General features: G+C 40.8%; 1 protein-coding gene across 7 annotated transcripts in view; it reads left to right on the forward strand.

Annotated features, from left to right (window-relative positions):
• The window catches only part of birc6 (baculoviral IAP repeat containing 6), a 239,843-nt gene that overhangs the window by 139,239 nt on the left and 78,250 nt on the right, over positions 1–22,354 (forward strand). For all 7 annotated transcript variants that reach the window (XM_068045333.1, XM_068045336.1, XM_068045335.1 and 4 more), the window contains 5 exons: positions 335–531; positions 8,722–9,022; positions 9,407–9,624; positions 13,099–13,263; positions 14,510–14,675. In XM_068045333.1, the coding sequence (XP_067901434.1) occupies positions 335–531; positions 8,722–9,022; positions 9,407–9,624; positions 13,099–13,263; positions 14,510–14,675 (1,047 nt within the window). The remainder of the gene's footprint in view (positions 1–334; positions 532–8,721; positions 9,023–9,406; positions 9,625–13,098; positions 13,264–14,509; positions 14,676–22,354) is intronic.

Below are 22,354 nucleotides of genomic sequence, written 5' to 3' on the forward strand. Positions count from 1 at the left end.
GTCTGATTTATACCATGGAGCTGTCTGGATAATAAAAACTAGATCTAAAACACAGCTTTCCAATCAAACTTCAGTCTACAATGTAATTATAATCGTAGTTGGGGACATTGCAAAATAGCCGTAGAATTTTGATCAAGTTTTCAGACTCCTAATTGTATTTTAAATGTATTTCTGTAATAGCTGCTCAGTTACATGACCTTTTGCAGTGCAAGTTTGTTAACGTTCCTTATCTAGCTTTGAATGGATGGATTCAATGCCAGTTCCTTGCTGTGGCAGTATTGCTTTATATTTTTTATGTTTTGGGAGGCTAATTTGTATCCACTGTTTCATGCAGAACTTGGGGATGGCCTGACCAGCTGCCCTGAAGACGAAGTGTTGCAACCAAGTGATGACTGCATAGATAGTGCCCTGGATGAGTCTTTGCTGGAAACTAACCCTATCCAGTCTCCACTTCAAGTGTTTGCTGGCATGGGTGGACTAGCACTCATTGCCGAAAGGCTGCCAATGTTGTATCCTGATGTTATTCAGCAAGTAAGTGATATTTTTGCTGATTATATTCTGCAATCATTCATCACACTCACCTGACCTGCAAGGCACTTAAAGTTTCAGCATGTTCTAGTAAAACACCAGATGCGATTGCAATCTCTAGTTCATGACTTTTCCCAGTCTTTGGAAACTTGCACTTCCTCCAGTTGGAGGGTGACATGCTGACCTATAACTTTGCTCTAGTTATGCCGCCATTATGTTGGACCTTGGGTTTGTACCTATAAATTCTTGGTGTTTGTTGTCCTGCTGAGGGTCAATAGTTCAGTACTCCTCTGGAGGAAGGAAAGAGAAATGGGAGGAAAATCGTCCTCGTGCATGCTGGTTCCAGGTGCCCGGAAAGAGATCTGGGAGCAAGTTGCCAGCCCTCCGTCTTAGTGGGGGGGCGGGGGGAGGGCACAGTGTCAGGGTTGTGGCAGCTGATGAATGGCATAGCAGGAACATAAGAGGATATAAAGTGGAAGCGTTCAGAACCCCAATATGATTAACCCCTGATGAGTGCTACATTGTTAATTTTCTGCATTTTTTTTTTATTCATTCGTGGGATGTGGGTGTCGCTGGCTAGGCCAGCATTTATTGCCCATCCCTAATGGTCCTTGTGTGACTTGCTGGGCCATTTCAGAAGACATTTAAGAGTCAACCACTTTGCTGTGGGTCTGGATTCACATGTAGGCCAGACCAGGTAAGGATGGCAGATTTCCTTCCCTAAAGGACATTAGTGAACCAGATGGGTTTTTACAACAATTGATCATGGTTTCATGATCACCAGTAGACTAGATTTTAATTCCAGATTTATTGATTGAATTCAAATTTCACCACCTGCCGTGGTGGGATTCGAACTGATGTCCACAGAGCATTAACCTGGGTCTCTAGGTTATCTGTCTAGTGACATTATCACTACACCATCGCCTACCCCTAAATACATTCAGCATATACTTTCAGCTCGTGAAGCACAGCACTTGACATGGTTAAAATTTTTCACTGAAGTTGCAGCATGTTCCAGTGTTAACATTGGTTCTAAAAGAACTCAAAAACAGCAAATTTATAGGAAAAAACCCTCTGTGGGAATTTGCTTGGAGCAGCACTCTCCTGCCCATATGCAGTTTACTAGTCAAAATTTATTTGAAAAAGTTAGCAGCTGTGCTCCCATTTTGAACCTTTCCTAACATGTAATGCAGCTCAGTACTTTTTGCTGTCTGTCCCAGAATCTTGTCAAAAAAGTTTTAATGCTGTCCTGACTGTAGCGTGCTACTACTTGATGCAGTTTAGTTTTTGCTTGGTGAAGCAGCTATAATCTTTTCAAGCTTGGATTGTATTGCAACAGTGAGTAAAAAGTTCTTGTCAGTCGAATTATGTGATTATAATAGAACCTTCTTAAAGTAAATAAATATTTTTGAGACACGAGTTGGAATTTTTAAATGGCAAATGGCTCAATCAGCTATTAAAGTTGATGTATTTTCTAAATGATAGAGCATTCTATATGGAATACATCCTAATGTTATTGGTGTAAAAATTGCTGATTCCTATAATAATGTGACCAATAGTAGGATTTAGAAAATCTGTTCATCTGAATGTTTGATTTAGATTGATGTACCCTGTCAAATAACATTTAAAAAGCTATTGCCCGAACATTTTGAATCTTGAGGGGGATGCCAGTTGAGCCTCTGGAAAATGAACAGAAGAAGCATTGCCTCTTTGAATTTCCAATTGATGGTGACAATTATTAAGCTCATCACATGACTGAATTCACTATAGTTTAAATATTTGAATTTGGTTGTACAGCAATGTTTACAATGGAAAGCAAAATTGTTTTACAGCTGACATTCAGCTGCAGTTGTAGATGTTGATGATAAATGTAGTCAACTTACTAATTTTTTATGAGCAGCTTTTATGATGAAACTAGCTATTGAGATTGTGTTGAACAAACAGATGCAGGGTAAATATTGGAAAAGCAAGAGTATTTATAAATTATGTAATGGATAGTTTCACTAACTTTGGGGAATAATGTTTTAGTAATTTATGTAATATATTGATTAAAAGCATGTGTATTATATACACACAGGAAATCTAAGTGCAAATTTTATCATTCTAATGCTATTTTCAGACTCCGTTTTCGACCCAGCCTGGGAACAGTTTGCTTCTGCTCAATTTTCCTAAAGAAGTAGGCTACGTTTTACTAGCTTGCATTGCTTCAAGCCCACGTTCTGTGCTAGAAAGGAAGATGCAGTATTAAATGCCACCAGAACAGATATGGGATCAGAGATCAAAATACAGCTGTTTGCTCTTTCTGCATTTGTTTTCATATTTAAAATCATGGTCTCATTGTAGCACTGAAATAGAGTAAACATTGAGGCTGTTGTGAGATCAAGACCGATACACAGAAGGGTTTAATAAAATGATATACTTGGGCCCTTCTGGAATCGTGTCAATTTTCTGTGGCCTTGCAGACAGTTTTCAGTGAATGTAATTTCAATATTACATTTGTCAGCATTGATCTCAAAATTTTAAGTGTTGAGTGGAGTAATTTTAATTGGATCCAGATGGCTTCCGCAAAATAATAAAGCTTTGCTGCCCTCATCTGTCGTGTCTCATGAACCCCTCAATTTAAATTAGTTCCTCCAATCATCCATATATTCTGCAAAATTATATGACTGTTAAAGCTGTGCTCTGAATTGTGTGATTACCTATATTGAAGAAAACCATTTTAATGGTCCCTTGTAGGTCTGCTTTTTAAATTTATTTGATATTTGTTCAGATTGTGACACTATTCATTTCCCATCAATTTTGTCTTTCTCCTACATAAGAAATAGGAGCAGGAGTAGATCAGAACATGGCCTTTCAAGCCTGCTCTGCCATTCAGTATGATTATGGCTGATCTTTTGCCTCAACTCTACTTTCCCATCTGCTCCCCATATCCCTTGATTCCCTGAGACTAAAAATCTGTCTATCTCAGAGCATCCACAACCCTCTGGGGTAGATAATTCCAAAGATTCACAACCCTCTGAATGAAGAAATTTCTCCTTATCTCAGCCCTAAATGATGGAACCCTTATTCTGAGACTGCCCTCGGGTTCGAGATTTCCCCAGCCAGGGGAAACAACATCTCAGTGTCTACCCTGCCAATTCCCTTCAAAATCTTGTATATTTCAATGAGATCACCTCTCATTCTTCTAAACTGTAGACAATATAATAGGCCCAGTTTACTCAGCCTCTCCTAATAGGGCAACCCTTTCATCCTAGGAACCAATTTAGTAAACCTTTGCTGTACTGCCTTCAATGCAGGTACTCCTTCCTTTAAATATGGAGACCAAAACTGTGCAGTACTCCAGGTGTGGTCTCACCAAAGCCTTGTACAGTTGTAGCAAGACTTCCTTATTGTACTCCAATCCCCTTGAAATAAAGGCCAACATGTCATTTGCCTTCCTAGTTGCTTGCTGTACCTGCATGCTAACTTTGTGTTCATTGTACAAGTGCACCCAAATCTCTCTGAACATCAACATTCAGAAGTTTGTTCTGCTTTTCTGTTCTAAACTACCAAAGTGAATAACCTTACACTTCCCCACATTATACACCATCCACCTAGTTGCCCAATCACTTAACCTGTCTATATCTTTTTGCAGCCTCTGTTCCCCCAACAGCTGAGTCCCTCCTAGCTTTATGTTGTCGGCAAAAATTTTTTAATTTTTTATTTAGAGATACAGCACTGAAACAGGCCCTTCGGCCCACCGAGTCTGTGCCAACCATCAACCACCCATTTATACTAATCCTATACTAATTCCATATTCCTACCACATCCCCACCTGTCCCTATATTTCCCTACCACCTACCTCTACTAGGGGCAATTGCTAATGGCCAATTTACCTATCAACCTGCAAGTCTTTGGCACGTGGGAGGAAACCGATGCACCCGGACAAAACCCACACACACACAGGGAGAACTTGCAAACTCCACACAGGCAGTATCCAGAATTGAACCCGGGTCGCTGGAGCGGTGAGGCTGCGGTGCTAACCACTGCGCCACTGTGCCGCCTTATCTGCCTTCTCTGTAGACTGAGGGCAATGAAGCAACTGCAACACGCTGCCCTTACTATATTTTTAGTTGCTGGAGTTTATCAGCAATGTTCCAGTTTTTGAGTCTACAAGAGCAGGAAACCTTGAGCAAGTCCAGCTGGCACACTATTGCTCAGTTCAAAGAAAAACTAATATTTACATACTGCATCCAAAGATATTTGCAGCTTTTTTGTTTTTACAAAGCACCTTAACAATGAGATACATTATTCTGTTTCTTCAATGCCCCAGCATTGATCCTTGCAGCACTCCACTATTTACAGCCTCCCAACTTGAAAATGCCTGGTTTATTCCTAATAATAATAATCCTAATAATTTGTAATAGTTTATTCCTAATAATATTCCATTAACCAATCCTGCATCCATGCTAATACATTACTCCCAACTCCATGAGCCCTTTTCTTATATATTCGCCTTTTGGAAATCCAAGAATACTACATCTGCTGGTTCCCCTTTAACTACCCTGCTCATTACATCCTGAAAAAACTCTAAATTTGTTAAACATGATTTCCCTTTTGTGAAACCATGTTGATTTTGTCTGATAATACTATGATTTTGTGAGTGCCATGCCATGAGACTTCATGGGGTCTGGAGTCGATGTTGAGGACTTCCAGGACAACACTCTCCTGACTCTATACCACTGTGCCGCCACTTCTGCTGGGTCTGTCCTGCCGGTGGGACAGAACATACCCAGGGATGGTAATGGAGGTGTCTGGGACATTGTGAGGTATGATTCGGTGAGTATGACTGTGTTGGGCTGTTGCTTGACTAGTCTGTAGGACAGCTCTCCCAACTTTGGCACAAGCCCCAAGATGTTACTAAGGAGGACTTTGCAGGGTCGACAGGGCTGGGTTTGCCGTTGTTGTTTCCAGTGCTGAGGTCGATGCCAGGTGATCCGTCTGGTTTTTTTACTTATTGACTGCAGCGTTTCAAGAAGGCAGCTCACCACTGCCTCCTCAAGGGCAATTAGGGATGGGCAACAAACCAGCAACACTCACATCCCATGAAATGAAAAAAAAACTTTTACGATCTGTTTATCTATACCTGGCTAGTTTACTCATTCTATTTTTTACCTTTTTATCAGTTTTTGATTGGCCTTTGCTGGTATCTAAAACACTATCAATCATCAGGCTTGCTTCTATTCTTTGCAATATTATAAGCCTCTTCTTTGAATCCAGTACTATCATTAACTTGCACAGTAATTCATGGATGGATCTTTCTTGCTGAATTTTTGTTTTTTAATGGAATGTATTTTGTTGAACAGTTTGAATTGTTTCTTTAAAAGTTCCCCACTGTTTTATATCCCACCATACCTTTTAGTCTATTTACCTCATCAACCGTGGCCAGCTCTCCCCTTACACCTGTGCAGTTGACTTTAAGTTTAAAATTCTTGTTTGGGGCTGCAGTATGTCATTTTCTAACTTGATGTGGAATTCAATTGTATTATCACTTTTTCCCAAAAAAATCTTTTGCTACGCAATTACTAATTAAACCTGACTCGTTGCACAATACCAGATCTAAAATAGCTTTATCCCTAGTTGGTTCTACTACATATTGTTCCAGGAAATTGTTTCAAAAGCATTCTGCAAACCCATCTTCCAGACTACCTTTACCAATTTGATTTGTCCAGTCTTTATCAAAATTAAAGACCCTCAATTATTAAATTGCTTTTGTTACAAACTCCAATTATTTCTTGCTTAATACTCTGTCCAACGGTATAACTAGGAGGCCTGCAAACCTTTCCCGCCAGCATTTTCTGACCCTTGTTATTCCTAATCTCCCCATTTTGATTCTACTTCCTGATTTTCTGAGCCAAGATCCTTTTCTCACTACTGACCTTATGTCATCTTTTACTATGAGGGCTACTTCTCCTCCTTTTCCATTCTGTCCTGTCTTTTTGAAATGTTGTGTACCCTGGAATATTTATTTCCCAACGCTGGTCATCTTGTAACCATATCTCTAATGGCGAATAGTTCTCTATGTGCCGCTAATTCATCCATCTTATTGCAAATGCTTTGCACATTCGGATAGAGCTTTTAATTTTTTTAAACTACTATTCTTTGCATGGACCTTATTCGCTGATGCACTATTGCTGTTAAACTCTGTCCCTTCGTCTCCCACTCTGCTTGTCTTTACCCAAATCACTACACTGCTCTATGGCCTCGACCTTTCGCTTTAGACTTCTAAATCTCCCTTCATCTGACCTCCCCCCACCCCCCCACTTTTAGTTTAAGGCCCTATCCACAGGCCTAGTTATGATTTGCCAGCACACTGATCCCAGACCGGTTTACGTGGAGCCCATCCCAATAGAACAGCTCCCTCTTACCCGAGTACTGGTGTCAGTGCCCCATGAATCGCAACCCCTGCTTCTCACACCACACTTTGAACCACTTATTTAATTCTCTAATCAGTTTGACCCTATGCCAGTTGGCACATGGCTCTGGTAATCCAGAGAATAATACTACCTTTGAGGTTCTTCATTTTAATTTGGACCCGAACTCCTCAAACATCATTCCTAGTTCTACCTATGTTGTTGGTTCCTATGTGGATCACAACAACTGATCCTCCCCCTCGCCCTCTCCCTCCAGCCATGAGCAGATGTCCTTAAACCTTGCACCAGGCAGGCAGCACAACTTTCGGAACTCCCGGTCATGGCTGCAGAGAATAGTATCTATCCCCTGACTGTACTGTCCCCTATCTAGTTTAGCACAGTAATAGCAAGTTACAGTTCCCTAGCTTGGAGACAAAGGAAGGATACTCACCAGCTACTGGAAGTAAAACAAAAAGAATAAAAAGCAGCACCTACTTCCCCCTCTGCAGTAAATTCCCACTTGCACCAAATTCCTGACTTTACCACTCAGTTAAGTGAAGCACTTTGCTCTCTGATCACTCAGTGCAGTAGCAAACATCGTCTACTTATATAGAGCATTTATGTCCCTCACTCAAGTTACAACTGCTACGTCAGCTTCCTGCTACAGTAATTTAACACTTACTTATTCAGGCAACCTGACAGGCTGATTGACAGTTAACTGCCTCTTACTGGCACTTTCTGCTAACTAGGTATCTTAATTAGTTTCCAGTTTCTTTTGCAGTTTTAAAGTTCTCAGTCAAATTCCAAATGTTAATCTAAATTACAGTTTAAGAAATACTTACCAGAGAGATCCCATTTGCACCAAGTTCCTGACTTTAGCACTCAGTTAGGCTAAGCGGACTGTTCCCCATCACTTTGTGCTCCACACTCTGCAGGGTCTTAAACCTAAACCTTGGTTCACCTAATTGCTGCATCATTCATTTCATGTTCCTTACGTTAGAGGCCACATCTGTTGGGTCTTCTCTCTTAACCCCACCCCCACTGCCCCTCAACCCCCCGCCCCTGCACAAAACAGTCATTCAACAATACTGCCCATGATCAAATAGTTTTACTGGTGTCACTTAATTTCAAAACCATTATATTAACAACTCTGATTCTAATGGCAACAGATTTTTATGTTTCTTTTGTTAGCCATCCCCACACCTTTAGTTTGGTAACATTCACAGGGAGCTTTTTTTAATCTATGCCCACTTTCAAACTGTTGTAAGTGTTGAAACAATACTGACTTTATTATATGTTCTCGTACTATTGTACCATATTTTCAATTTCTAAATAGACTGCCCCATAGCCAACACCACCATCCTCTGTCTTTACTGTTGTCTGTCTACTCAAGGACAACTTCGGTTATCAAAATCTTAGGCTGAACCTAAAATGACTTATCTATTGTTATTCAAGTGCATTACAAGCTAAGGAACAGTAGTTCTGAAGGACTGTAAAAAAATAACTTCTTAGCTTTCAATTAAAATCTTTTTATTAATACTGGTGAATTGCTTCTACTAGCCAAGTTAATAGAAACTAGATGTAGAGCAAACTGAATCTTCAAAATCATAGGTATAATTTGCTGGTAAATTTGAAGATGACTTAACTAGCTGATGGGATCGTCATCAGCTGAAGCCCAATTTGTAGGATCTTTCTGACCCAGAGCCTGAAAATTGGGGATTCTGAAAGAGGCTAAAATTCAACAATTGATTTGATGCATATTTTTGAAGTTAAGATGTGATGACTTCTGTTTATGCTTTAGGTGAGTGCTCCAGTGGTAACCTCCACTTCGCAAGAAAAGCCAAAGGACAACGAACAATTTGAATGGGTTACCATAGAACAGTCTGGTGAATTAGTCTACGAGGCTCCTGAAACCATAACTGCAGAGCCACCACCAATCAAATCAACCGTTCCAGCAATGTCTCCCATCCCAGCACATTCTCTTGCTGCCTTTGGACTTTTCCTCCGTTTACCAGGATATGCAGAAGTACTCCTCAAAGAAAGGAAACATGCTCAGTGCTTGCTAAGATTGGTGTTAGGCGTAACTGATGATGGTGAAGGCAGTACGTATGACTTGAGGTCCACATTCATTGTTATGCACACTGAATGTAATGCAAGTTTTGTTGCCCATAACTCATTCTTAGATCGTTAACGTAATCATATAAGTTCCCAATACTTGCAGTCACTAGTAGTTTTACAGAATTGCATGTTGTAATCAGTAGAACTATTAAGTGTCTTTATGAAAACATTTGTGTTTGAACAGCATTTTTGAGTAAGTTAAACTCAGTGGTATAGTGTTCTTGTGCCACACGTATAAATATTAGTGATAAGTTGCATATTATAAACTCCAATTTCTGAAAAGGAATTGTCATTTAAATTTTTTTTGTCAGACATTGAGTCAGTATAAGAGTTTTAAATCATGCCCATTTTCTCTCTCTTATTTTCAGGTCACATACTACAGTCCCCATCAGCAAATGTTCTTCCTACACTTCCATTCCATGTTCTGTGCACTTTATTCAGTACCACACCATTGACTACTGATGATGGAGTTCTCCTTCGGCGGATGGCTTTGGAGATTGGAGCAATTCATCTTATTCTGGCTTGCCTCTCTGCACTAAGCCACCATGCCCCAAGAGTGCCCAATGCAGGTGCCAACCAGACAGAGGTGAGCTCAGCCTAAGGTTATATATGAAATGCAGTTTTTAACTACATCTGTTCAGTTGACCTAATATGAAGGGGTAGCTCTTCACTGAATATAGTGATTTTTAAAACAAATTAAAGCATGTGAAGGGTTCATATCCAAACCCCTCAATTGAGCAGCATCCACATAACATTTTCCTATGAATGGGATGTGGACATCATTGGCAAGACCAGCATTTATTGCCCACCCCTAATTGCCCTTGAGAAGGCGGCGATGAACTCCTTTCTTGAAACACTACAGTCAGGGTGAGGTAGGTGCACCCACAGGATTTTGACCTAGGAAAGGTGATGTATTTCCAAGTCAGGATGGTGTGTAACTTGGAGGTGTGCCCATGCACCTTGGTGCTCTCTTAATTGATAGAGGTCGTGGGCTTGGGAGGTATTATCAAAGAAATCTTGGTGAGTTAAGAGTGAATGTTTAAGGTGGTGGATGAGGTAATTAGTTCATAATTATAAATAATATGCTTGCAGTTTGTTGGATAGTAAATTTTTGATTTTTATTCTTTATTCCATAATTGTGGATCCTGTAATGTGACTTTTCTTAATGGCTTTAGCTTTGGCTGTAATTTTCCCTCAAGTCAGATGTATAGCATTTGTCATTCTATATTGGAATACAGCTTCATTTTGGCAGTAACAACTGAACAATTTGTGGTCCAGACAGGAATGAGAAAAAGATACTGGACCAAAAGAAATGTCCACATACTGAAAAATCAAAGTACTCCTACCCAGCTTGTATTGCAGTTAGTGGGGTCTTTTGGGTCCTTCCCTTTGCATGAGTCCTCTGTGCATTAAAAATCACAAACTCAGCACTACCCCATGCTGGTTTATCTGTATTTATTTTAGAATTTTTTGGATTACTTTATGTGAATAGACTGAGGAGCCCATATTGCTAATGCAACCCTTAAACTGTTAATGGTAGGTAGTTGGTGCAATGGGCTCGTTGCAACAGTGTTTCTTGGCTAATACTGACTTTGCTTCTAGCCTTGCCATGGTTTAAGATGGTAGAAACAAACATACTCATACCATGTTGCAAGATTCTGACATTTCAAAACCCATAAAATAGGTTTTGAGTTGTGGTGTACTGGAGCCAAATTTTGCATTGGTTCAATTTTTATTTTGTACTTCTGTTGGCAAGAGACATGATTGGGGCGTGATTGTAACTAAATATAATTTCCATATAAACAATTTGAAGAGGTTTGATGTGAAAGTCTTAATCCTAAGGCTTTAAGAACTGTGACTGAAATTATCAATTTTTAGAAATGTCATAGTAAATTCTTGCATTTCTATCGCCCCTTACTGCATCACAATGTTTCAGGAGGCTTCAGACAAATGAAAATGTTTTTAAATGCAGAAACTGTTGGGTTAATGACTTATTTATATTCTGCTTTCAGGTTATACCATGATATTATGCATGTAGTGTTTCACTGAGCTAATGTGTATATGAAGTTTTATACATGGGTTGACATCAATTGTGAATTTACTTAACCCCATAGCAAGTGAAAATAGAAATAGGTATTTTGATGGTTTCCATTTAACAGACATTTAGGCAGTCTGCTAATCTCCTGAGTAGACCAAACAAGTTTGGATCCAATTGTTGTTTGCATCAGGGCTTCCTATAGAAAATAAATTCCTATTGGGTGAGGTGGGGGGTAATGGTGGGGGAAATAGTCAAAGAGCAGGACCAGGCAGCACCAGGTGTTGCTATGGGTACCTGCATGGGTACTAGTTATGCCTGTCTTTTGTGGGATATGTTGAACATTCCTTGTTCTAGTCCTACTAAGGCCCCCTCCCCCAACTCTTTTTCCGGTACATTGATGACTGTATTGGTGCCGTTTCCCCAAACTGGAAAACTTTATCAACTTTGCTTCCAATTTCCACCCTTCTCTCACCTTTGCATGGTCCATCTTCGACACTTTCCTTCCCTTCCTCGACTTCTCTGCTTCCAACTCTGGGGATAGGCTGTCTACTAATATTCATTATCAGCCCACTGACTCCCACGGCTACCTTGACTGACTACACTACCTCGCACTCTGCCTCCTATAAGGACTGCTTTCCATTCTCTTTGTTTCTCCGTCTCCGACGCTTCTGCTCTGATGATGCAACCTTCCACAGCAGCGCCTCTGATATGTCTTCCTTTTCCTGAACCGAGGATTCCCCCCCCCTCCCCCCCCCCCCCCCCCCCCCCACTGTGGTTGACCGGGCCCTCAACCGTTTCCGGCCTATTTCCCGTACCTCTGCCCTCACCCCTTACCCTCCCTCCCAGAACCGCGACAGGGTTCCCTTTGTCCTCACTTACCACCCGATCATCCTCCACCATTTCCACCACGTTCAGCGTGATGCCGCCACCAAACTCATCTTCCCCTCCCCTCCCCTGTCAACATTCCAAAGGGATCGTTTCCTCCACGACACCCTGGTCCACTCCTCCATTACCCCTGACACCTCGTCCCCTTCCCACGGCACCTTTCCATGCAATTGCAGGATGTGTAAACCTGCCCTTATCCCTCCTCTCTCCTCATTATCCAAGGCCCCAAACACTCCTTTCAGATGAAGCAGTGATTTACTTGTTCTTCGTTCAATTTAGTATACTGTATTCGCTGCTCACAATGTAGTCTCCTCTACATTGGGGGAGACCAAATGCAGATTAGGTAAACCGCTTTGTGGAACCCCTCTGCTCATCCGAAAACATGACCCCGAGCTTCCTGTCGCTTGCCATTTCAACACATCCGCTGCTCTCATGCCCACATCTCTGTCCTGGGCTTGCTGCAGTGTTCCAGTGAACTTCAACGCAAGCTCGAGGAACAGCATCTCATTTACTGATTAGGCATGCTGCAGCCTGCTGGACTGAACATTGAGTTCAATAATTTCAGAGTATGACTGCCCCCCCCCCCCCCCTTTTTATTTCTGGTTTTACTTTTTATTTATTTTTATTTCATTTTATTTTAATTTGTTTCATCATGTAATTTTCTAACCACGTCCCTGCCCACTCTTTTTTTTCATGTTTGTGCTTTTGGCTAGGGCTTTCATTATTCTGTCATTTAACACACTCTTTGCCTTTGCGCCATGACCTCCTTGTCAGTTATTCTCTGTGACCCTCTGTCCTAACAACACCTTCCCTTTTGTTCTCTTTTGCCCCACCCCCACTTTATTTGCTTAAAACCTATTACATTTCCAACCTTTGCCGATTCTGATGAAAGGTCACTGTCCTGGGACATTAACTTTGCTTCTCTCTTCACAGATGCTACCGGATCTGCTGAGTATTTTCCAGCACTCTTTGTTTTTATTTAGGACCAGGCATGTGCCTGCCAATGTATATACTCTGAATACCTTGTCAGATAAAAGGTATATTTGTGTATACAATTTTTTGTCTCTCTGGACTATAATTGCGTCTTTTGTTCGTGACTGGCATGTAAATTTTTTGTTTTTCTTCTTTTTATAACAGCCACAAGTTTCTAGCGCACACACAAACTCTTCCACTGAAGACCAGCAGTTATATTGGGCCAAAGGTACAGGCTTTGGAACAGGTTCTACTGCATCAGGCTGGGATGTGGAACAAGCCCTAACCAAGCAGAGGCTGGAGGAGGAGCATGTAACCTGTCTTCTGCAGGTAAGTGGTGACTGATTTTGTTCTATATTTTTGAATATGAAACATAGTGGGTTACCAACTTATCCCCAGGTCTGACCTGTCCACATCAAGCTCTACTGGACCTCACTCACCTGTACCAAAAATGGCCCGTTATTCCAGGATCATGGAGGGCAAAGATCACACAGGTGCATTTTTTTTCTACTGTCAACCAGCTTCTTAGACCCCTCTCCCTGCACCTCTAGTAGCAAGGATCATTGTAAATGGTTCCCTCTCCTCAGGCACAGACCCCCTACCTTTCAATTTTGTTATAATCACCACACTTTACAAAAAAAAACTCAAACCCTCTGTCCTTACTGGCTACTGTCCTATCTCCAACTTAACTTTCCTCTTAATGGCTCTCGAATATACTTTTATCTCCCTTGCCCCCTCTCAATATCAAAACAGATCCCTAACTAAAGACCTGACCAACATTCTCTGTGACTATAATCATTGTGTATTATCCTTCTTTGTCTTCATTGACTTCTCCCCAGCCTTCAAAATAATCCATCACATACTTTCTCCAATGTCTCGTCACATTAGTCTAGTTCCATGGGATTACCCTTCCATGGTTCCATTTTTTTCCTGTCCACTTGTAACCAGAGCATCTCTTGCAATAACTACTTTTCCCACGCTTGCACCACCAGCTTCAGAATTCCCCAAGGGTGCATCCTTGTCTCCCTTCACTCCAACCCTCTTCTTTTCCTTCATCTGCATGCATCCCCTTGGTGGTATCACCACAGATATGAGATCAGCTTCCACCTGTGTGTCAGTGACATCCAACGATATGGCTCCGTCATCTCTGTTGACCCCTGGACTGCCTCTAGTCTGTCAGCCTGAGTTGTAACTTACTCCAGCTGAACATCGGGAAAACTGAAGCCATTGCTTTGGCTTTCGTCCCCTAACTCCTTCCTGGTCACAGTATCAGGATGATCGGTAACCTCTGTATCCTGTCTTTCAGTCGCCCACTGTAATGCTAGCAGCAGTCAATTTGGATGTTGTTTATTTCCTTTTTGCCTGACCACAGATTTAATTGACCTTGATGTTTTCAGATTTAAATGAATAACATTCAAAAGTTGAAAAGTGTAGCATTATCCAAAAATATTCTCTACAGCATATTTTAGCAATCTTTAGGTTGAATTCTTTTGAGATGGGAGAAAATGAGGGATCGAAGTCTATTATTCTTCACTTTCAAATGTAATTTTTTTCCTGTTTATCTGCTGTATTTTAGGTTCTTGCCAGTTACATAAATCCTGGGGGCAGCACCTTATCTGGAGATGTACAGGTTGGTGAAAGTAGAGGACAAAACAATAATGCCCTCCCCTCTGTACTTGTGGAACTGCTCAGCCAATCCTGTCTTATTCCTGCCATGTCATCCTATTTGAGGAATGACTCTGGTAAGTAGCATTAATAAAATGGTGTATTAAACGTGGGTTTTGTTAACCTAGAAAGTGCTTTGGATATCAATATGGAGCTTTGAATGTGGAAATCATGGATTTTTGTTTGAAGGTTTATGGCTATTGATGAAATTTGCCTTAGCATGAGTAGGTGAATAGCTCTGTGCTTTGTTTCTTCAGGACAATAATGGTTAACAGTAAAATGCATAGCAAAGGCCTTCAGTTGTATCTGATGGTGTGCTTCAGTTTAATTATCGTCACAGTGTTGGTTCCTTTTGTGGTGAAAACTTATGTTGCCTAAGTCCTGGAAGAAAGCCATTTTTGAAATTATCCTAAATACCTTGTTAAAACCTTTGACTGATAACGTATCATCTTGCTTATGTAAGTATTTGAAGCAGATTATTCATCTGACTGTGGAACAAACTGCAGACCAATTTATGCAACGAATTCAACTGACTAAGTACAACATGAGTGGCCAAATCCTGTCTCTGTATCTCAATTTTTATAACAGCTATTTACACACAAAAGGTGATATTTTTATAATGAGAACAGAAAGCGCTGGAAATTCTCAGCGGGCCTGGCAGCATCTGTGGAGAGAGAAACAAAGTTAATGTTTCAGGTTTGCGTCCCTTCAGAACTGCAAAAGTTAGAAATGTGACAGACTTTGAGCAAGTGGGAGGCGGGAAGTAGAACAAGAAGGAAGGACTGTGATAGGACGGAGGGGGGAAAGGTTAAATGACAGATGTCATGGAACATAATGCAAATGGAGTGCTATACAATTGTAGCAAAAGACAAAGCAAGAGTGCTAATGGCAGTATAATGAGCAGATCTGTACAAAAGCAAAAACATGAAAAATAAGTAAGACATGGTTAAAAAATAATAAAATTAAAAAATTATACACAAATATTTTTAAAATGTTAAAAATAAATATTGAGTCAGAAGCCTAATCGGAAGATGACTTGCTGTTCCTCGAGTTTGCGTTGATAATCACTGGAACACTGTAGCAGGCCAAGGACAGAAATGTGGGCATGAGCACCCTTCTGAACTCTATATTGAGTTCAATAATTTCAGACTGTGATCCACATTATTTTTTGTTTGTTTTTACTTTTTTATATATATTTAATTTATTTTTTTTTAACCATGTGCTAGTCTTAAACTTATTTTTCATGTTTTTGCTTTCATACAAACCTGTTCATTATACTGCCATTAGCACTCTCTCTGGACTCATGCTTTGTCTTCACTACAACTATTTCGCACTCCATTTGTATCCTGTTCCATGACATCTGTCATTTAATCTCTTCCTCCCTCCATCCTATCACAGTCCTTCCTTCCTTGTTGGACTTCACCCCTTCTTTCCACCCCCCCCCCCCCCCCCCGCACTTGCTCAAAGACTGTTACATTTCTAACTTTTGCCAGTTCTGATGAAGGAGTGCAAACGTGAAACGTTAACTTTGCTTCTCTCTCCACAGATGCTGCCAGACCTGAGTATTTCCGGCACTTTCTGTTCTCATTTCAGAGTTCCAGCATCCGTAGTATTTTGCTATTATTTTAGTGATATTTTTATACCTTGGCTTTACTGCACTTTAAGACTGCTCTTTTCAAAAATTGGATCATAAGGGAGACCAAAGATGATTAAAATAGTGACTTGTTTATTTGCTGAGTCGCAGATAGAATTTGCAGTTGTGCAGGTGAATGTGTTTGTATGCAGTGATTCAAGTTGGGTCCCTATAGGCTCCTTTGTATGCGGGCTGAAGATGGCAGCCTTAGGCTGTAAAGACTGCAGTGGTTCAAGAAGGCAGCTCACCACCACCTTCTCGAGGGCAATTAGGGATGAGCAATAAATGTTGGCCGAGCTAGCGACGCCCACATCCCCCCAAAGAAATAAAAAAGTTTATTGCTGATATAGTACGAATTTCATTTCTGCCTAGTATGAGGAGGGAGCATTCAATTATACTGGATGATGACAGCACTATGTTTGGGGAGTTTTTCTTCAAATTAACTTTTTTTTTCTCTCTCTCAATCCAGTCGTCTTTTCCCTCCCTTTATTTCTCTTTTTTTCTAATTAATTTGACATTGAGTTCACCCACTTTAATTCATCTTCTTTCTCAGTCCTCCTGTTTATTTCTCAATCCTTAAATCTTATTAGTTAAGGAAATAACACTGTCCTGTTATTCACCAAGTTCTGTTGTCCTCACTCTGCTATTATCAGCGCGCACTTCCAGCAACTTTGAGTGGAAATTCTTAAAACCTAAGCATGCACAAACAAGTCTAACCATGCCGCAGGATGCCCCACGCCAGCAAAATCTGATCCATTGTGACACCCCAAAACTCTATTCTTGTTGCAGTCTATTCTTAAGTCAGTTTTGGCTCCAAGTAGCTTTTATGTAGACATCATTACAAGTTCTGAATCGGTGCAGCAAGGTGCACAGAATATTGGGAGAGACCGCACTAGCGTAGGGAATAATAAGTTATTAGGTGGGGGCAGACTAAGGGAGAAAGTAGTAAAGTCTGAATCAGTGTTACCGTGCATGTATGCGAATGCACAGAGTGTGGTAAATAAGATTGATGAGTTACAGGCGCAGAGAGCCACGTGGAAATATGTTGTGGCTATAACAGACCTGGCTCAAAGAAGAGCAAGACTGGGTATTAAATATTGTTGGATACAAGGTGTTCAGGAAAGATGGGAAAGGAAGAAAAAGGGGAGGGGTGGCAGTATTGATTAAGGAGAGCATTGCAGTGCTGGAGAGTGAGGATGTCCCAGATGGGTCAAGGACAAAATCTATTTGGCTAGAGCTAAGGAACAAAAAATGGTGCAGTTTAGTCTCTAGGCCACCAGATAGATAGTGGGAAAGATGTGGAGGAACAAATTTTCGAAGAAATTAGAGAAGTGCAAGAATTCTAGAGTAGTTATAATGGGGGACTTCTGTTATCTGGAGTGTCATCTGACAATGCAGCCAGGAGCTGAAGCCATCACTGTGGTCCAATCTGCACATATTGTGTGAGTGCACAATGCACTGAAGCCTTGTCAGCTAATGTGCGCGAATACATCGTGCAATGGACGTCAGCCTCCAGTGCAAGTTTTGGAAAGCGGCTTCAATCGCTGTTTCACTTTACCCTGCTTCCCCTCCTCCTCCCCCCGCCACATCCCCGCTTCTCTCTTCCCCGCCCCCCACGATCCCCGCTTCTCTTCCTGCTTCTCTTCTCCTCCCTGCTTCTCTCTTCACACCCCCGCCCCCGCTTCTCTCTCTCTCTGTCTCTCTCTCTGTCTCTCTCTCTGTCTCTCTCTCTGTCTCTCTCTCTGTCTCTCTGTCTGTCTCTCTGTCTGTCTCTCTGTCTGTCTCTCATTTCCCCCCCCCCCCCGGGAATGAGGTGGATCAAGTGTCGGTAGGAGGCCATTTAGGGAACAGTGATCACCGTATCATACGGTTTAGGTTGACTAAAGAAAAGGACAAAGAACAGTCCAGTATAAGAATACTGAACTGGGGGAAAGTGAACTTCAATGGGATAAGAATGGATCTGGGCCAGATAAATTGGAGTCAAATAAGAGCAAAATACTGTGGATGCTGGAACTCTGAAATGAGAACGGAAAGTGCCGGAAATACTCAGTCGCATCTGTGGAGAGAGAATCAAAATTGGAATCAAAAGTTGGCAGGAAAAACAGAACCTGAAAAATGGACTACCTTCAAAGAGGAGATATTTCAGGTACAGTTAAGGTATATTCCCACGAAAGAGAAAGATAGGACTAACACATCCAGAACTCCCTGAATGACAAAAGAGAGAGAAATTAAGGTAAAGAAGAAGAAATGTGCTTATGACAAAAGACAGGTAGATAATTCAATGGAGAATCAAGCTGAATATAGAAGATTCAAAGGGGAAGTGGAAAAGCAAGTAAGAGAAGCAAAGAGAGAGTATGAAAAGAGACTGGCAGCCAACATAAAAGGGAATCTCAAAGGCTTCTCTCAACATATAAATAGTAAAAATATGGTAAAAGGAGGAGGGGGCCAATTTGGAACCAACAAGGGGATCTATGCATGGAGGCAGGAGGCATAGCTGAGGTATTAAATGAATACTTTGCATTTGTCTTTATCAAGGTAGATGATCTGACCAGGTCACTGTGAAAGAGGGGTTAATTAATACATAGAAGGATTTAAAATTGATAGAGGAGGTGTGGGATATGCTGTCTGTACGAAAGGTAGATAGAACACCGAGCCAGGATGAGATACATCAAAGGATATTGAGGGAAGTGAAAGTGGAAATTGTGGAGGCACTGGCCATAATTTTTCAGTCTTCCTTAGATTCAGGGGTGGTGCCAGAGGACTAGAAAATTGCAAATGTTTCCACCCTTGTTCAAAAAAGGGTCTAAAGATAAGCCCAGCAACTATAGGCCAGTCCGTTTAACTTCGGTGGTAGGGAAACTTATAGAAACAATAATTCAGGACAGAATTAACAGTCACTTGGACAAATGCGGGTTAATTAAGGAAAGTCAGCATGGATTTGTTAAGGGAAAATAGTATTTAACTAATTTACTGGTGTTTTTTTGAAGAAGTAACAGAGATGGTTGGTGAGGGTAATGCTGTTGATGTGAGTGTATGTGGACTTCCAAAAGGCATTTGATACAGTACTGCACAACAGACTTGTGAGCAAAGTTATAGCTCATGGAATAAAAGGGACAGTCGCAACATGGATGTGAAATTGGCTGAGTGATAGGAAACAGAGAGTAGTGGTTAATGGATGTTTTTCGGACTGGAAGAAGGTTTGTACTGAGTTCCCCAGGGGTCAATGTTGGGAACCTTGCTTTTCCTGATATATATTAATGACCTAGACCTTAGTGTATAGGGCACAGTTTCAAAATTTTGCAGATGAAACAAAACTTGGAACAATTGTGAACTGTGAGGAAGATAGTGTGGTACGTCAAACGGGTATAGACAAGTTGGTGGAATGGGTGGACAAGTGGCAGATGAGGTTTAATGCAGCAAAGCATGAATTGATTCATTTTGGAAGGAAGAACATGGAGAGACAATAAAAAAAATTAAGGGTACAAGTCTAATTGGAGTGCAAGAGCAGAGGGACCTGGGGTGGAGATGTGCATAAGTCATTGAAGGTGGCAGGACAGGTTGAGAGAGCAGTTAATAAACCATACAGTATTTATTAATAGGGGCATAGTGTGCAAGAGCAAGGAGGTTATGTTAAACCTGTGGAGAACACTGGTTCGGCCTCAACTGGAGAATTGCTTCCGGTTCTGGGCGCTGCATTTAAGGAAAGATGTGAGTAGTTGGAGCCAATAGTTCCAGGGATGAGGAACTTTGTTTACGAAGATAGATTGGAGAAGTTGGGACTGTTTTCCTTGGAGAAGATTGAGGGGAGTTTTGATAGAGGCATTCAAAATCATGGGGGGCCTGGACAGAGTAGATGGGGAACAACTTCCCACTCATGAGGATCAAGAACGAGAGGGCACAGATTTAAGGTAATTTGAAAAGTTTTTCCTCATGTTGCCATTGCTTCTTTTGCCACGCAGTGAGTGATTAGGATCTGGAATACACTGCCTGAGAGTGTGGTGCAGGTAGGTTCAATCAAGGCATTCAAAAGGAATTGGATAGTTATCTGAAAAGGAAGAATGTGCAGGGTTATGGGGAGAAGGCAGGGGAATGGCACTCAGTGAATTACTCACTCGGAGAGCCAGTGCAGACATGATGGGCCGAATGGCTGCCTCCTGTGCTGTAACAATTCCGTGGTGCCTGTTGTCTAACCAAAATGATATATGGAACTGTGACGTAGTTAGCATAATTACATTCTGTAGGTTTTGGAGTTATGAAATTGACATCCCCTCTAAATTTTGCAATGCACATAGGCAGATGAGAAATGAATTGTGACAAGCATGTTGGACTTGAGAGATCACTAGCTTTGAAAGAGAAATTTGTTAATCTAGGTGGGGGAAATTACTTTCAGTTTTTAGGTTAATTCTTTTTGTGTCTCCATTTCATTTTGAATAAATGCTGACATAACAAAACTGCCTGTAAAATGAGTGGGTCCGCTAATGTTTAGTGCGGTATTTTCACTGATCACAGTCACTCCCTTTTGGTAAATGTCACATCATTGTCCTGTTCAGTTTGACGATGATTGTTGGTAGGTATATGGCTTTCCACTGTATTTAACTGTACCAAATAACCAAAATGATATTTCAGTGTCACACTCTATATTAATGCAAGTTTGGGAAACACCTAGAAATGAGATCAGACTAATATCTACAATCATCAGATGTACAAGAACTTTTTTCTTACCTGGATTTTCAGTGGCGGTGACCTTCATGGACTATGAGTTTAGTTTGTAGCTTGAGTCGCTGACAGTTCGTATCTTTCCCCCACCTCCCAAGCCCGTAGCTTTTTGTGCTTTTTTTTTGTTCTGTATCATTTGAACTCAGTTTTAAAAAGCTATTAAAATGTGGATTGATAATGTGCCAAATGTTAAAAATCATACTATGCCAGGGTAGCCTCTATATTTTAAGGTATGTAGTGACTATGATCGAGTACATGAGAGACTATTTGGAACAACTTGTCTTTGTAGTGCGTGACCATTTGATTTCTAGCTAAAGTTAGAAAGTTAGGCTTGCTGTAGTTCTGTATAAAGCCTATTTATTTTCTAGAGTCAAGTCCACTTCTTAAAATCATATTTGCCAGTTCTGATGAAGGGTGACTGACCTCAAATGTTAATTCTGCTTCTCTCTCCACAGATGCTGCCAGACCTGCTGAGTATTTCCAGCATTTCTTATTTTTATTAAAATCATTGTTCATTTAACAGTTTTCCTCTGTATTACCATTAATTTTAAAGGGGGCAACTGCAGAAGGTTTTGGGTAAGTTCTATATTGTAGTAATACTTTTTTTGATGGTATAGTACATCCTTTTTAAACATTTTACTACAGACCAGTTTTTCAACAGCTTGGACTGCTGGGAAAATAACCCAATTGTTTCCAAACAGCTCAGATGAGTTCTCAGATGAGGTTCTGCTGTTTGAGGTGGGACAAAATGGGGGAAGAAAAAGGAAAGTGTTGCAACTTGACATTGCAGTGGTTCTGTTGGACACTGTACATAGTCATGTACAACATACTCCAGCTAATCCGTAAACTAGGTTGTAGACCAAATAAGTGAACAGAAGTCAAGCAATGCAAAACTTAGACAAACATTCAGTGTACTTGAGGGGTGAACTGTTTTTTTGTTGTTTTTGTCAGTTCCCTAAAATGAAATATGTTGCTCAGTTAGACTCCCAAAATCTGTTATTTCAGTTTCTTCAAAACTACAAAGTTGTGGTATTTGGTCTTTTAATGCTGTTTATGTACTTGCATAATTTTTATACTGCCAACTTCGTTCTTGCAGCTTATGAAAAGTGGTGCTTTGCAATACACTTCCGGGTAGCTAGTGCTAACTGTGTTTAAATAATCATCTATATAATTGCTACCGATGTTTTGAAATTGTGAATGAGTCATGTTAGTAAATGAACACCGAGCTTCAATCCAAAGGTACTTGTAGCTTGCAGGATTTTAAATCTTTGAATTAATTCCATTTATAGAACATATTCAGTGCATTTTCGGCACCGAAGGGGAGATCATTTGGGTCTTTGCATTAGTGTTGGTCCTAGCTCTTAAACTGATATCACTCAAGGTAATTATGATGAGGAAGGTTATTCA

The sequence above is a fragment of the Heterodontus francisci genome, chromosome 13 (genome assembly GCF_036365525.1).
Source record: "Heterodontus francisci isolate sHetFra1 chromosome 13, sHetFra1.hap1, whole genome shotgun sequence".
Lineage (NCBI taxonomy): Eukaryota > Metazoa > Chordata > Chondrichthyes > Heterodontiformes > Heterodontidae > Heterodontus > Heterodontus francisci.